Consider the following 13,123-nt stretch of genomic DNA (forward strand, 5'->3'; position numbering starts at 1 on the left):
AGAGATTAAAATTTTAATTTAAAACTTTGCCAACAAAAATTGATTACAAAAAGGGAAATTATCTGTACAAAATAAGAAAGGAGGTACTCATTTTAACAAGAGACTGCCATCATTAATGTATGTGGGAGGACAAACAGCAGTTCAGGTCAAGTGACAAATGGAGAAACAAACAAACTGAGCTTGTAATATGGAATTCTGAAGTGAATTTTCCATAAACAAAGTAAATTGACCTGAAGCAGCTCAGAAGCTAAGCAAGGTTTATAAGAAGTCTATTTTCCTTGCAAACCTTTTCTCTTAATTTAGAAAGGAGGACATACTAGAAAGCAAGACCCCATGCAGTGCAGTGGGCCAGTACAATGCCTTTTGCTGTGCTTTCTCTCACTGAAGCCTTCCTTTGGGCCTTCTGTACAGAGATATTTTGCAGTTTGAGTGTGCCAGGGGTTTAACTGAGTCACAAACTATTGCATCTTCACTTAAAAGTTGGGTCCTGACTCAAAATGAAGACAAATGCTTTGGAGACTGTGAAATTCCTATGACTAAAAAGACTCCTATCAAAATGATGATCCTCAGACTATTCAAGTCCACATCAAATAACAGCTGTTGGTCATGATAAATCTGTATTTACAACACTGCACTCCTCTTTTCTACCTACCATTTTTACACAAAGAAAGACAAGAGCATCTTTAAAATTCATCACCAAACAGACAAAAATGGCAGGTGATTTCTAAACTCCAAGTTCCTGTAAAACTTAAGCACACAGTATAATCACTACCAGCTTTCTACATTTCTCCACGAGCCAAATCAACATAACTGAGTTGCACTGAAGACATGGAACAGGCATTTTTAAAAAATTTCCAGTTATTTTCCATTCAGCTTTGCATCACTTACTATTTACAAGTTTTTACACCTTCAGAACCCAAGTTTAGTGAAGAAACAAAGTAGTAATAAAAACGTATCAGCCCAGATTCATTTCACCTACTCACAGTTACCTGAGATACCTAAGTTGGGGCAGAACAGCTTTCTGTGCCCCACCTACCCAGTAAAAAAAGACAAATGCTAAAGGGCAATTCAGACAGACTTGAAACTTATCCTAGTGACAATGCTCTTCCTCCTCTACAAAAGAAAAAGTGAGCAACTACATTCTGACTTAGTCTTGGTTAAGCTTAGAGTAATTGTGTCCCTAGCTGAAGTGTTGGATTTATGTAAACCTAAGCCTTACTTGCTCACTAGCAGCTCCCAGCTAGGGAGGTCAGGGACAGCTGTCTTGTAAGAATGCTGTGAGACATGCACAAGTCCTCCTTACAGCTGGGAAAACTGAGATAAGTAAGAAGTTTGCTCAAGAGCATGCAGTGAGTCAGTAACAAGCTGGCATTACGGCTTCCTGGATCTTAGCCACATGCTCTGCCCATGGGAACCCAGTGCAAGGAAAACTACTGTACAGAATCATTCCCTTTTCCATGTCAGAAATTTTTACCAAAAAATAGTACAGATGCTAATAAACAGTGTATGCAATTTCCTACTTGACAATGAAAGAGTCCTACAGTAACCTGTTATATTGTATCTTCACCCTGCAAAAGATTATTTCCAGCTTTGATTCTTAGATGTCTTAAAGCTTTTAAGATAAAGCTGAAGATTCAGTTAAACAATGCTGCCGTCAGTACCCTTAACCACAACAATGTTACATTTCTAGTTTAAGCAGTATCTATGCTACCCAATTTGGCAATCAAAAGAGAAACCTTGAAGACAAGAATCCACAGATCTGGGGGGGGGGAAATCATGCCAGACTTCAGTTTCATCAGAACAAGCTTTGTAACATGCCATGAAGAGTTCAGGGATTTCAATTCTGTATCTGTTATTGCCATTTCAAACAAAAGCCCTCTAATCCTTAGCCTTGCCCAGACCATGATGTAGCAGGTAGGACAAACGCTGCATGGCAAGAAACAGCTCTGCTCAAAACACAGCTTAATAACAGAAATGAAACATTTGCAATTTGCTTTATGAATGCATCAGAGAGATACCATTTAAATAATGTTTCCAAAGACCCTGGGACTTAAGCACAGCTATGGAAAAAGTCAGCTTCCTAACTTGGGGGCTTGTTTGAGACATCTGCCTCACACTAGATTCTTACTTTACTGTGGTCAACAAAGCTTTTAACATACCAGGCAAGACAAAATACCACTAGCTTGTTCCACCACATTGTGGAACAGGATAGCCAATGGATCCTGTTGTGACGGACAATACTGTATAAAGAAGGCTTATTTTTAATGGCAGAATCACACTGGACACTACTGGCTAACCTGGAGCAAGATCTACATTTTTTCCTTCTGGAGTTTTTAATTTGCTCTTGAACCAGAAACATTCTTTCTTTCCAATCAGTTAAATCCAAGAGTACTGCAGAGAGCTCAGTTCTTAAGCATGCTCTGCACCAGGAGCGGTCGGTTCTACGTCCAATTGAAACCGAAGAGTTGCTGTTTTCCAAGGGCAGGAATTCTTCACTGGTCCCCTAGCCGGAAACCTTGGCCCCAGTTGTGTCTTCCACCACCCTGCTGATCTTCTGCAGCCCTTCTCATGCTGGCAGGAGGGACACCAAAGCCCGACACTCCTCCTCTCCTGTTTGGCAGCCAGCGGTAACTAGGACAAACAAGAGGAGGAGGAGTTAGAGAAACAGCTGGACCTTGCAGGTAAATGCCAAGGCTGGGCTTTCCACTTCTCCATGCACTTTCTCTCAGCTGATACACTTTGTATAAAACTGACTTTTCACACTAGAATTTCAGACAATTCTTTCCAAATCTAAGCCCTCAGCACACTGACAAATGGAAATACTGGGAAACTTCCATCTCTGGGATGTGTATGGTAACGAGAATTGCACAGAACCAACAATACTGAGGGCAGTTTCAGAGCTGTTACCACCTTCAAAGACATTTTTAAAAACAATCTTGTCTTCTAATCATTATGGAAAATTAGGTTTACCAGATGGGCTTGCAAGCACAGAATTAGAATATAAAGCTTCCCTATTCACTGAAACTTGTACAGAAAGTATAACTGTAATTCAACACTTTATGTTACAAAAAGGGTTAACTGAGCTGCTAACTAAAGTTTGATAGAGGAGGAGTATTTGCAGCCCAAAGCTATGTGGGCAAGGGCAACTGAACTACAAACTTTGGCTTCTGATCATAGTATTTCAATGCCAAAACACTGAACGTATCTCAAGAAAAAGCACTTCAAAAACCAAGACTTGCAACCCCAGTGAGGACTGGTACAGACTGAAGCAGAATCATTTATAGCCCTGCACAAGTCTAAAACTACAAACATTGTTGAACTGGTAGCTACTATAACTATACATGGGAATACAGAAAACAGATGATTTACAGGATAAAAGCTCTTTTATATACCATCTGATAATTGTTAGGGAGTTCTCTTTACTGCAGCTCAATTCAACAGCAGAACTATGACATTTATTCTCATGCTTAAGAATGGGTAAAGACATAAGCCATTTCAAGGGGCAACAAAGAACTCTCACGTGGGCCATTTACAAGTAACTCAACATTTTTTATGACTCACCAGCTCAGTCTGTATGAGAGTCTGAAGAAGGTTGTCTTGGCAAAGTATTTTACACTTTATGATCCCACCATATATATGTCTCATGAACCATACAAAAAAATTGACCAAACAAATAGTGAAGTAAAGAATCAAGTCAGCTTACAGGAACTGAGGTGTGGACAGAAAATTCCTTCCTCCCAAATCCATTGGATATTTAAACATTAAGAAGAAATACAGGTGTCCAACAAGATTTCCTATCAGCTCATTGATGACTCTGTAAAACAAAAGAAAGAATGGTTTCACGTGCTGTCTTCTCTGAAAATAAATGAGTGACAATCTTCTGTTCACCTGCCACCAGGCTTTGCCAGGGTCATGACACACAAAAAATTTCCCTTCCCTCAGCATTTTGCAGCCGCTTCTTTAGAACAACCTCCTGTGCCAACACATCAATAGTCTGTTCCACCCTCCCTTCCAAGCCTTCTCTACATTCTGGATTGAAAACACAATTAAATACTTGTTTACATTGGGGAATTAGACCGTATAGCGATTAGCGCCCAAAATAATCGTCTGCAGAGCTAGAGAAGTTACTGCTGTTTTCACTGGACAACCTGTCTCCTGCTGTTTTGTTCCCAGTTTTGTAGAAGCAATGCTGACTGGAGGCCCTTGAGTATCTTCTGTCATGCATAGAAACAGCAGGTATCTAAGAGCAGGCAGTTTTCACAAGTGACAGATGAGTCAGTAGGAGGCACAGCCAGAAAAGGGAATTTGGTTTTGCTGTACTATCTCTTCATTTTATAACTCAACCACAAACTTGTTATTGTCACTAATTATGTTACAGCAGCACCAAGAGGCCCCAGTCAATGCAAGGCCCCAGTGAAGGGGCCCACACTGTGCAAAGAGGGGATTTCTGCATCAAGGGGTTCAGTAAAAAAAAAAACAAAAAAAACCAAAAAAACAACAAAACCCAAGAGAGTCCAAAAAATTCAACAAGTGCTAATATGGCACGCTGTGGGCTTATTACCATTTTCCCTTGTTGAACAAACTGAACAAAAAAAGACCAGGTTGGACAAGTCTGTGAAGGAAAGCAGTAACAGCACTATCAGAGTCAAGCCAAACTTGTTTCTAAAACCAGTAAAAATGTCTTGTTCCAGGGGATTACATCTTTTTTTAGAGTGTGTTACTTTCTTAGTATGGAGAAGGCCTAATGCATGGAGTTACTAGAAAATACACCAAACTCTCCTTACTCTCCCCTCATCTACATTCTATTCTCTAGTTCTCACATGCACATCTCCTCTTTGCTTTTATGTTAAATGACCACCTGTGACACTGAGCATTATATGTCAGATTATACAGTTTTAAGCTTCTTATTTTAATATTACTCCTAAATTCAGCAGCAAGTTAAATAGCTGTAAAAGCTTTTTTAACTTCAAATTGGCCATATAAGTAAATACATACGATCCACCAATGATGTAGTTGAATCCCAGAATAACCCATGGAAGGTAACAGGCCTGAAAAAGAATGCAATGGAGAGAGTAAGTACAAGTTAAAGATGTAAACCTGCTCTCAACTTCCCACTGCACTAATAAGCATGATCATAATCTCAATGCTTTAGGCATTACACAGGTCCTGATCTATTAACTTAAGCACATTCAGCTTAAAAAGGTCACTCTAAACTGAGCAACCACTAACATTTTTAGACAAAACATACTCATTCAAACATTATAAGCAAATGTGCCTTTTGAACCTATGTTCCACAGCAAGTTTGCATCTGGAATAAAGTCCTAAAGTTTTTGATTTTGAAAAGGTCTAGAAATTATCAAAAGAGTCTTCTCTACAAGATCTGACAGAAACAGCCAAGGTCACACAGAAAAAAAAAAAACAGTTTAAAATACCACAATTTTGTCACTACATTCAGCTTTTATCCAGGCTAAAGTTTACTAGGAATTTTTTCCTTTTTTTCAGAACAATGAATTGTCAGGACATCTTTTCAGTAGAGACACACTGAGTGATACCACATGGAAGACTATGAACTTTGCTGCATCTCAAGGAGTATTCTACGCGAGAGTACAAGACACGTTTTAGAAGAGAAAATATTTCTATTTAGCCCTTCACCCACTACACATGCACCTTATTGACAGAAATCTTTCCCATACACTGACTGACATACCTTAAATCTTGTTCCAAACCAAAATGATACAATCATGTCTCTGTTCAGCTGGGCCCACACATAAAGTACTGACATGATGAGTGGAATCATCAGCAACTGCAATGTTTAAAAAAGACAAAGTTACCATTATTTTCACAGAAGCACAAGAAACTCAAACAGGCAAGAAGAGCTATTTTTCAGAAGTGGTTTGTAAGCATGGTACATCACTGAAATCCTTACAGATTGCCCCAGAATCTTTTCCATTACGTGCCCTGGATCTGTTCAAAAACTATTGAGAAATTAAGGAGGAGAACCTACTTGGTCATTCTCCTCTGCATGACCATGCCAAAGCAAAGGGCTCCAACCTGTGCCAGGTGAAAGAGCAGCTGCAGGGAATTCTGCTCGTACCCACACCTCCAGCAGTGAGCCCTGTACCTGTGCCACAATCATGTCAGGGCACTAACCCAAACACCCTCATCTGGGGCCAGATGAAGTTATCCATCCAGCTGCCACCTATGTCCTGAGAGCAGCCCAGGGGAAGGTGCTCCAGCCAATCCCCATTGCAGGGTATCACAGCAGCCTTGGTAGAGCTTGGAGTGAACCTGAGCTCCATGCCAGGAGCTGAGGTTGTTTCAAACACTTTACATTGACTCTGCATTAGCTGACTGGACTATTTCTAGTGAAAGAAACACAAAGCACTGCTTTAGCCATCTGCTGATTTCTGAACTGAGGGCAGGCTGCACCAGTAACATTTCCATGAACTGGCTGAATGCCGTAACCAGCTCCTGGGTTTGGAAAAGAGGTTAGAACTCATCCCTTCAGGGGTGCTGCTATTTCACAGATTCCACATTAAAGCTGGCATCCTAACATCCATCCAGCCTTTCAGAAGCCCCATGGTGCACTGTGACTCCCCACAAAAGAACCTTAAAGGTTCTTTTTTATTTTACTTAAAAGAAAGCAACATCTAATACCTGAACGCATTTGACTCAGGAATAGAGGCCTAGCTATCCTACTCTGTCTTCTGAATTTCAACAAAGGCCACTCAAAACAAGTAAAAATTCTCTTGTCTTTAAGAAAAACCACACTTTTATATCAAAAAATTGATTCTTCTTTAATCAATACTTTGATGCTGATAAAAAAAAAAGCAAAAAAAAAAAAATTAAGTACCTCTTTAAGAATATACAAATCAACACAATCAGTCTAAAATTTGTATAATGTGTGGGTAACTGCAGCATGCTTTTGAAAAATCTGTGGTAACTTCCCCACAGAAAAGTGTAAGTATAAAGTTATGGACAGCCCTTGACACATTTCACTCCAGACCAGAGATGCATGATCACTGGTTTTGTCTAGCAGGGAACCAGAGAAGTGATCTAATAAATGCTAATAATAATTCCGTACGGAATACTACAGATATTGGTGCAGTCTTTAGGTGCTGGACACAGATGAAGATGAGAACAGCAGAGGCAGACTGAAGACATGCAGTTATCTGACACTGTTGTGTCCAAAACACACTTCACAATCTTCATCCTTAGTATTTGGGAAGATAAGAATTATTTCACTGAAACCAGTTCTTAAGACCACTATCTTAATCATTCCTGTGAGGATTTTCTACTTCACAGTTCTGGTCTCAAACTGAAGCTGTATTTTTCCCCAAAAAAACCTTCTGTTGGCAAGTAAAAGGCACACTGAACTAAATTTGAGAAGATTAACAAACCCAAGAATCATTTTTAAATAGAAAAATAAGAAAGGAGAGCCACATTCATTAAAATAAATAGTGCATAGGTGACATCTTGTGTCCATTTTAGTAGAAGTCTAAGCATTTCCTGACTGCACAAAGACACAATTTTTACTTCTTGGCTCCCTAACTAGGTTAGGTATGACAGTCAGATCCAAGCTTGTGCCTTCAGCTGAGGGCAACCCAATCTGAAAAATTAACAGTACACACACAGCAGTCCATTCTGATATAATCTGAACAGTGTAGCTTAACTATGTTCGGCAGTTAAGTCAATAATGCTCTCTATAAAGTCATCAAGTAGTCATAAAGTTTTGTAAAATTATTATCTAAAATTGCACCACACTTACCTGCATGTCCATTACCAAGCCAGTTATCTGTCATTGCACCATGAAGGAAAATGCAGAAAAACCTGACAGACTACAACAATAAAAAGCTGCAGACACACAGAAAGCACATGCAAAGATCTTTAATATTCAGAATTAATACTACACCGTTTTAGGTTAAAATTTCCAATGATCTAGAGATGTACAAACTTTGTTTCAATAACTGCTTTTTGGCAGTATTTCACCTGCTCACCTCAAATCATTACCCCAAGGGCTGATGAGAGCACTGGCTTTTCCTCCCTGATGAAACTGGCTAGCTACAGACTCAATCAGACCTTGCATAAAGGCACATTAAAGCTTAACAACTGGATTATTTCATTAGTTTAACACTGACATTTTGGTTTTCTAAATAAACAAATACCAGATTATTAAAAAATACCAATATATTGCCAATGAGTCATAGAAAAGAAGCAATTTCTTAAAGTGCATCAATGCAGGCTTGTAATACTCCTCTCCCACCTTGGAGCTCAAAGAAACTGTTGTAGTAACTGCTGAGTAGAAATAATCACTGCATGATTTTAATACGATCAGGATGTTTTTAACAGTTCATAAACACATATAAAATAACACCCAGCATTTTCCCAGATCATGCATCCAGATTGGTCCTTACATCACACAGGGAACAAGCAGCCAGAAGCTTTTAAATGACCAGTTTGAAAGTCAGGTCACAATTACATTAATTAAATGCTCACAGCCAACACCTGCAATCATAAAGAAAACCTTCATCTTCCTAACAATGTAACTAAGTGCACCTTGTTACAGCTGTGGCTCCACAGGACTGGCAGGAATAGCAATTCCCTCCACATAGTGGAATGCAACTAGAGATAATGTATTGATAAAGCATTTCTACACACCAGCTCCCTGCTATCTGGTTCACACTGATGTCACCCTGCCCTTTTTTCCACCTGCTGTGCCACTGCAAATTGCTACAAGGAGGCAGCAACAGCACAGACAGAATGGAAGCATCTCCAAGGATGGAGGTTCCACACCCTCTCTTGCCAATCATGCCAGTGCTTCACTGCCCTTACAGTGTATCTTTCTCATATTTAAATAGAATTTCCTGTGCTTCATTTTGTGGAATTGGGTGTTCAGCTCCAGACCCCTCAGTACAGAAAAGACATGAACCTGTTGGAGTGGGAGCAGACAAGTTACTGGAGGAATGGAACACCTCTCTTTTAGGGAAAGGCTGAGAGAGTTGGGGGACAAAAACGTATAGTAGGGCCTTTTGCAATAGGACAAGTGGTAATGGTTTAAACTAAAAAAAGGTTGATTCAGACTAGGTGTAACAAAGAAATTTTTTACTATGAGGGTGGTGAAACACTGGCACAGGTTACCTGGAGAGATAGTGGATGCTTTGCCCCTAGAAACATTCAACATCAGGTCGAATGGGGCTCTGAGCAACCTGATTTAGCTGAAGGTGTCCCTGCTCATTGCAGGGGACTTGATAACCTTTCAAGGTCCCTTCCAATTCAAACTACTGTGTGATTCTATGACAACACCCCAGGCTGCACAATCCCAGCTCTCCCAGCTTCTCATGTGACAAATGCTTCAACCCTTTAATCACCCTCATGACCTTTCACTGGACTCTCTCCAGTGTGTCCACGTCTCACTTGGGAACCCAGAGCTGGGTGCAGCCCCCACACATCTCTCAAAGGCTGAGCAGAGAGGAGCAATCACCTGCCTCAACCTGCAGGCAAGCTTCTGCCCAGGGGGCTGGTGGCCACTTTGGCCATAATGGCACACTGCTGGTTCGTGGTCAACTTTGTGTCCAGCAGGACAAACAGGGCCTTTTTTGGAAGATGCTTTGCTTTGTCAGTCCCTGGTCTGTCCTGGTGCCTGAGGCTGTTCCTTGCCAAGAGCAGGACTCTGCACTACCCTTTGCTGAGCTTCATTCCTGGTCAGCCCATTTATCCAACCTCTAAATCCCTCTGAATGGTGACACAACCACCTGGTTTATCAACAACTACTCCCAGTTTTGTATTCAAGATCTAAAAGAAAATTCAGGTGGTACAGCACAGCCCACAAAAATGTTTCCCAGCATTCCCAAACCAACAAGCCCAGCTTCTTCAGGAAGTTGGAAGATATCACAACACTGCTTTCACAGACTTAGATGACCAGCAGGTAAAGGATCTCTCCTTTTCAGGGAGGCAGTGATCAGTCCTTTTTGCACATGGCAGCTTGACCACACTAAATTCAGGGCTAGCCCACACGAGAGCAGCTCCACTAAGCAACCCAGCCAGCACCAGGGACACTCACCCAGCACATGCTCAGTGTAGGCAGAGCGTCCCCATGCTGCACACTCGTGTGAGCACATCATTAAGTGTTCTCCCTGCAAGCCACTCACTACCTTTAAAGTAAGGTTACACACTTACAAACTCTACAAGCTCTCCTGGGAACATTTGCTGCATTTTAAAACTGTTCCTTGATAAAACCTGGTCTTTGAACATACTTCAAGTGGAAACAGGAGAACCAAAGTATTTCTCAAAGTCTGATGATGAGAAGGATACAACAATGCAGATCCAGTTAAACAGGAGCATGAACATGTAATCTGCTGGCCTTCCATCAAAAGCCCCTGAAAATAAAAAGAGTCATTTTGAATCATCAAAGGCATTGAAATTTTGATTAAAAATTTGGACAACTTTTATTTTTCAGAGTCTAAGAAATCTCAGTTAATAATAGTTGCTTTGCATGCACTCTGTGGTCTATGAGTGTTTTTTAAATTTTAAAAAGCCTTAGAATAGAACAACCTACAGGCTGAAAAATAAGACATTCAGCCTACTGCATTAGAGCACAAGCAGTGTCTATACTTAAAAAAGAACACACTGACTCTAGAGATAAGTAGTTTAAACTACATAAGAACAAAAATGGAGTTGGATCCCACCGTTCATATGAAACTGCAGGTTAGAAGCACAGAATTAGGAAACACACATGCACAGCAAAAGTAGAAATACCAAGTTTAATGACTGAGTCATGTGAAAGCCAGCCCTTACTTAGGCAAATTGCATCCTCTTTGCATCATCTCATCAGACTCAAGAGATGCAATGGCTTTTATACTTCAGAAAAAATTAGCACATGTGACAAGGAGGGTACACATGTGCAGCACATTCTGCTCCTTCTAAGCTGTACTTGCTTGTCTAATTCACCATTCCAAATATGTGTCAATTTTTTCAGGACACTGGAAACAAAAATAATAGAGTAACATTCCCTGCAGGTCATATAAAAGGAAATGATCTTTAGATGCTCAGTTGAGTTTGAGACCTGACAGAGACAAGTACTAAAAAATAGCTCCATAGGAATTCCTTGCAAACATGAAAGCTGAGGCTCTCACTGTCACTAACTGTGGCAAAAGGCTGACAGAGACCTCAGCATCTATGCAAGAGTTCCATCAACTTTAACAGAAACCCAGGCAGGAAAGGAAAGCCTGCAAATATTGCTGAAAAAGACCCAGACCATTGGGGGTGAAACACAGTGACAGTGGGAATGACAGTGACACACACAGCACATCACGGACAACCTGAATTACATGCTCCTAATTAAACATCAAAATGCCTAGAAAGAATGCCACTGCTTAATGTGAGCACTGCTCAGCTTCATAGAAGAATTCTTAAATGAAGAAAATCTACTTTTAAGCATTAGCTTTTTAGAATGGCCTATGTAAAACAAAATTACTAAAATACCAGTTTATTGTTTAAGGTCAGCCATGAAAATTGCAAGACAGGAAAAAAACATGCTTTGAAAAATACATCAGAAAGTTTTAATGTTGCAAAACTACAGAAACTGAAGGTTTTTTCCTTACTGTTGCCATACAACAAATAAAAACAAATTAAGAGAAGAAGCTGACTAAGGCTGTAGAAAGGCCAGCTCAGGAATCTATCCAAAACTGGAAAATGAAAGCTATTATTATTCTTCTAAATTTTTTCTCTTCTCATTATCTACAAGATTGCTAATGAGAGTATTTGACAAACCATTTAAGTTGACTTTTCCTTGAACATCTAAGGAAATTGGACTACAAACTGCCAGAGAGCTCAGCACAGGTATGGGGTGAGCTCTACCCCATGGGTCCTTCCATGAGGCCCAGGGTATAATCCAGTCATCTGGGAAGAGCTGCAGACCCATAATCTCATCACTCACACAGCTGGGGAGTGAACTCTGCACATTCTGCTTACTCTGTTGATATTTTTTATGTTCTTCTCCAACCAAAGCAAAACAGAAACACATCAATCTCCCTTTCCTTTGGAAGTCACAGGTCAGCCTGTTAGGAAAGGACAAGCACAGCACAAAACCATACAGGTGTCTCTGACAGCTAAATTTGAGGCTGGCAGGCAGCAGCAATGTATGCTCGAAAACCATGCACAAGGCTGAAAATAGAAGTTTCACTTTCTCAGTTTCACAGACAACAGGAGGCACAGACCAATGCAGACTTCCACCTGTAAACACTATCAACAACTTATATACCTTCCAACTACAGAAGGATTCAGGCCTTTTTCAGAGAAAGGGCCAACCTAACCAAGGATTTAATTTATACCCAGAAAAATGACTGTAACATAAAAGAAATGCATAGGTTCAAACAACACAGATGACTTGCCAGTTTCAAAATCCAGATCTGTTGTACAGCAGAAATTTACTCCCTTTCATGAGATGCGTGCCACAGCACATCTAGAATCACAGACAACTAGAGCATTTTGTAAGTATATCTACAAGCAGTGAGGTCTTTTAATTTGCATAATTAACCAGGAACTCTTACTACACCTACCTTTGCCCAGTCGGAACGGTGAGCACTCTCAGGTGCTCATAAACTACTGCAGAAATGCTCAAAAGGAAGCAGGAACCATTTCTAGCTACTAAACCAGTATTTAACTTTCACTAAGGAAGTGACCAAATACAATCTGGCACCACTCCTGCCCTTCCCTACCACTCTTCTTAAGACTTAAATGTGATTCTCCAATACTCTCTGGAGGGCAGGTCTACCAGGGATCTCCTCTCTTGTGGGACTTCCCAACATCACCATCCAATGCATTCCCCTTTACATCATCAGTTCTAAGACTTCATTAGAACGACACTGAAATTCTTGATCACAAAGGCTTTCAGGAGAGTCTGGCTTTGCAAATATTTTAATTATTTATGTCAATTAAACCTATTTTTTTCTAGGTTTAATGAACTGGGCAGTGCAAAAGGAAACCAGTTTTGAAGCTACCTTGTACCAATAATCCCTTTGAGAGAACGCATCTATTATCTGATCTCCTTTTTTTCACTTAATTTTTCCCCTTAACTGAAAATCCTTCCAGTCTCTTAACTTTTCCACATATCTGCTAGGCAGAG

At 40.2% G+C, this 13,123-nt stretch overlaps 1 protein-coding gene across 1 annotated transcript in view; it reads right to left on the minus strand.

The window, feature by feature from the left end:
• Nucleotides 1-13,123, minus strand: part of DERL1 (derlin 1) — a 16,316-nt gene continuing 3,193 nt past the window's right edge. Inside the window, exons 4-9 of the mRNA XM_041470728.1 lie at nucleotides 10,312-10,376; nucleotides 7,769-7,795; nucleotides 5,708-5,803; nucleotides 4,996-5,048; nucleotides 3,704-3,814; nucleotides 1-2,631 (exon numbers count right to left, since the gene is read on the minus strand). Coding sequence (XP_041326662.1) covers nucleotides 2,493-2,631; nucleotides 3,704-3,814; nucleotides 4,996-5,048; nucleotides 5,708-5,803; nucleotides 7,769-7,795; nucleotides 10,312-10,376 — 491 coding nt within the window. The 3' untranslated portion in view covers nucleotides 1-2,492. The remainder of the gene's footprint in view (nucleotides 2,632-3,703; nucleotides 3,815-4,995; nucleotides 5,049-5,707; nucleotides 5,804-7,768; nucleotides 7,796-10,311; nucleotides 10,377-13,123) is intronic.

The sequence above is a fragment of the Pyrgilauda ruficollis genome, unplaced genomic scaffold (genome assembly GCF_017590135.1).
Source record: "Pyrgilauda ruficollis isolate IOZ18807 unplaced genomic scaffold, ASM1759013v1 scaffold25, whole genome shotgun sequence".
In the NCBI taxonomy this organism is placed as follows: domain Eukaryota; kingdom Metazoa; phylum Chordata; class Aves; order Passeriformes; family Passeridae; genus Pyrgilauda; species Pyrgilauda ruficollis.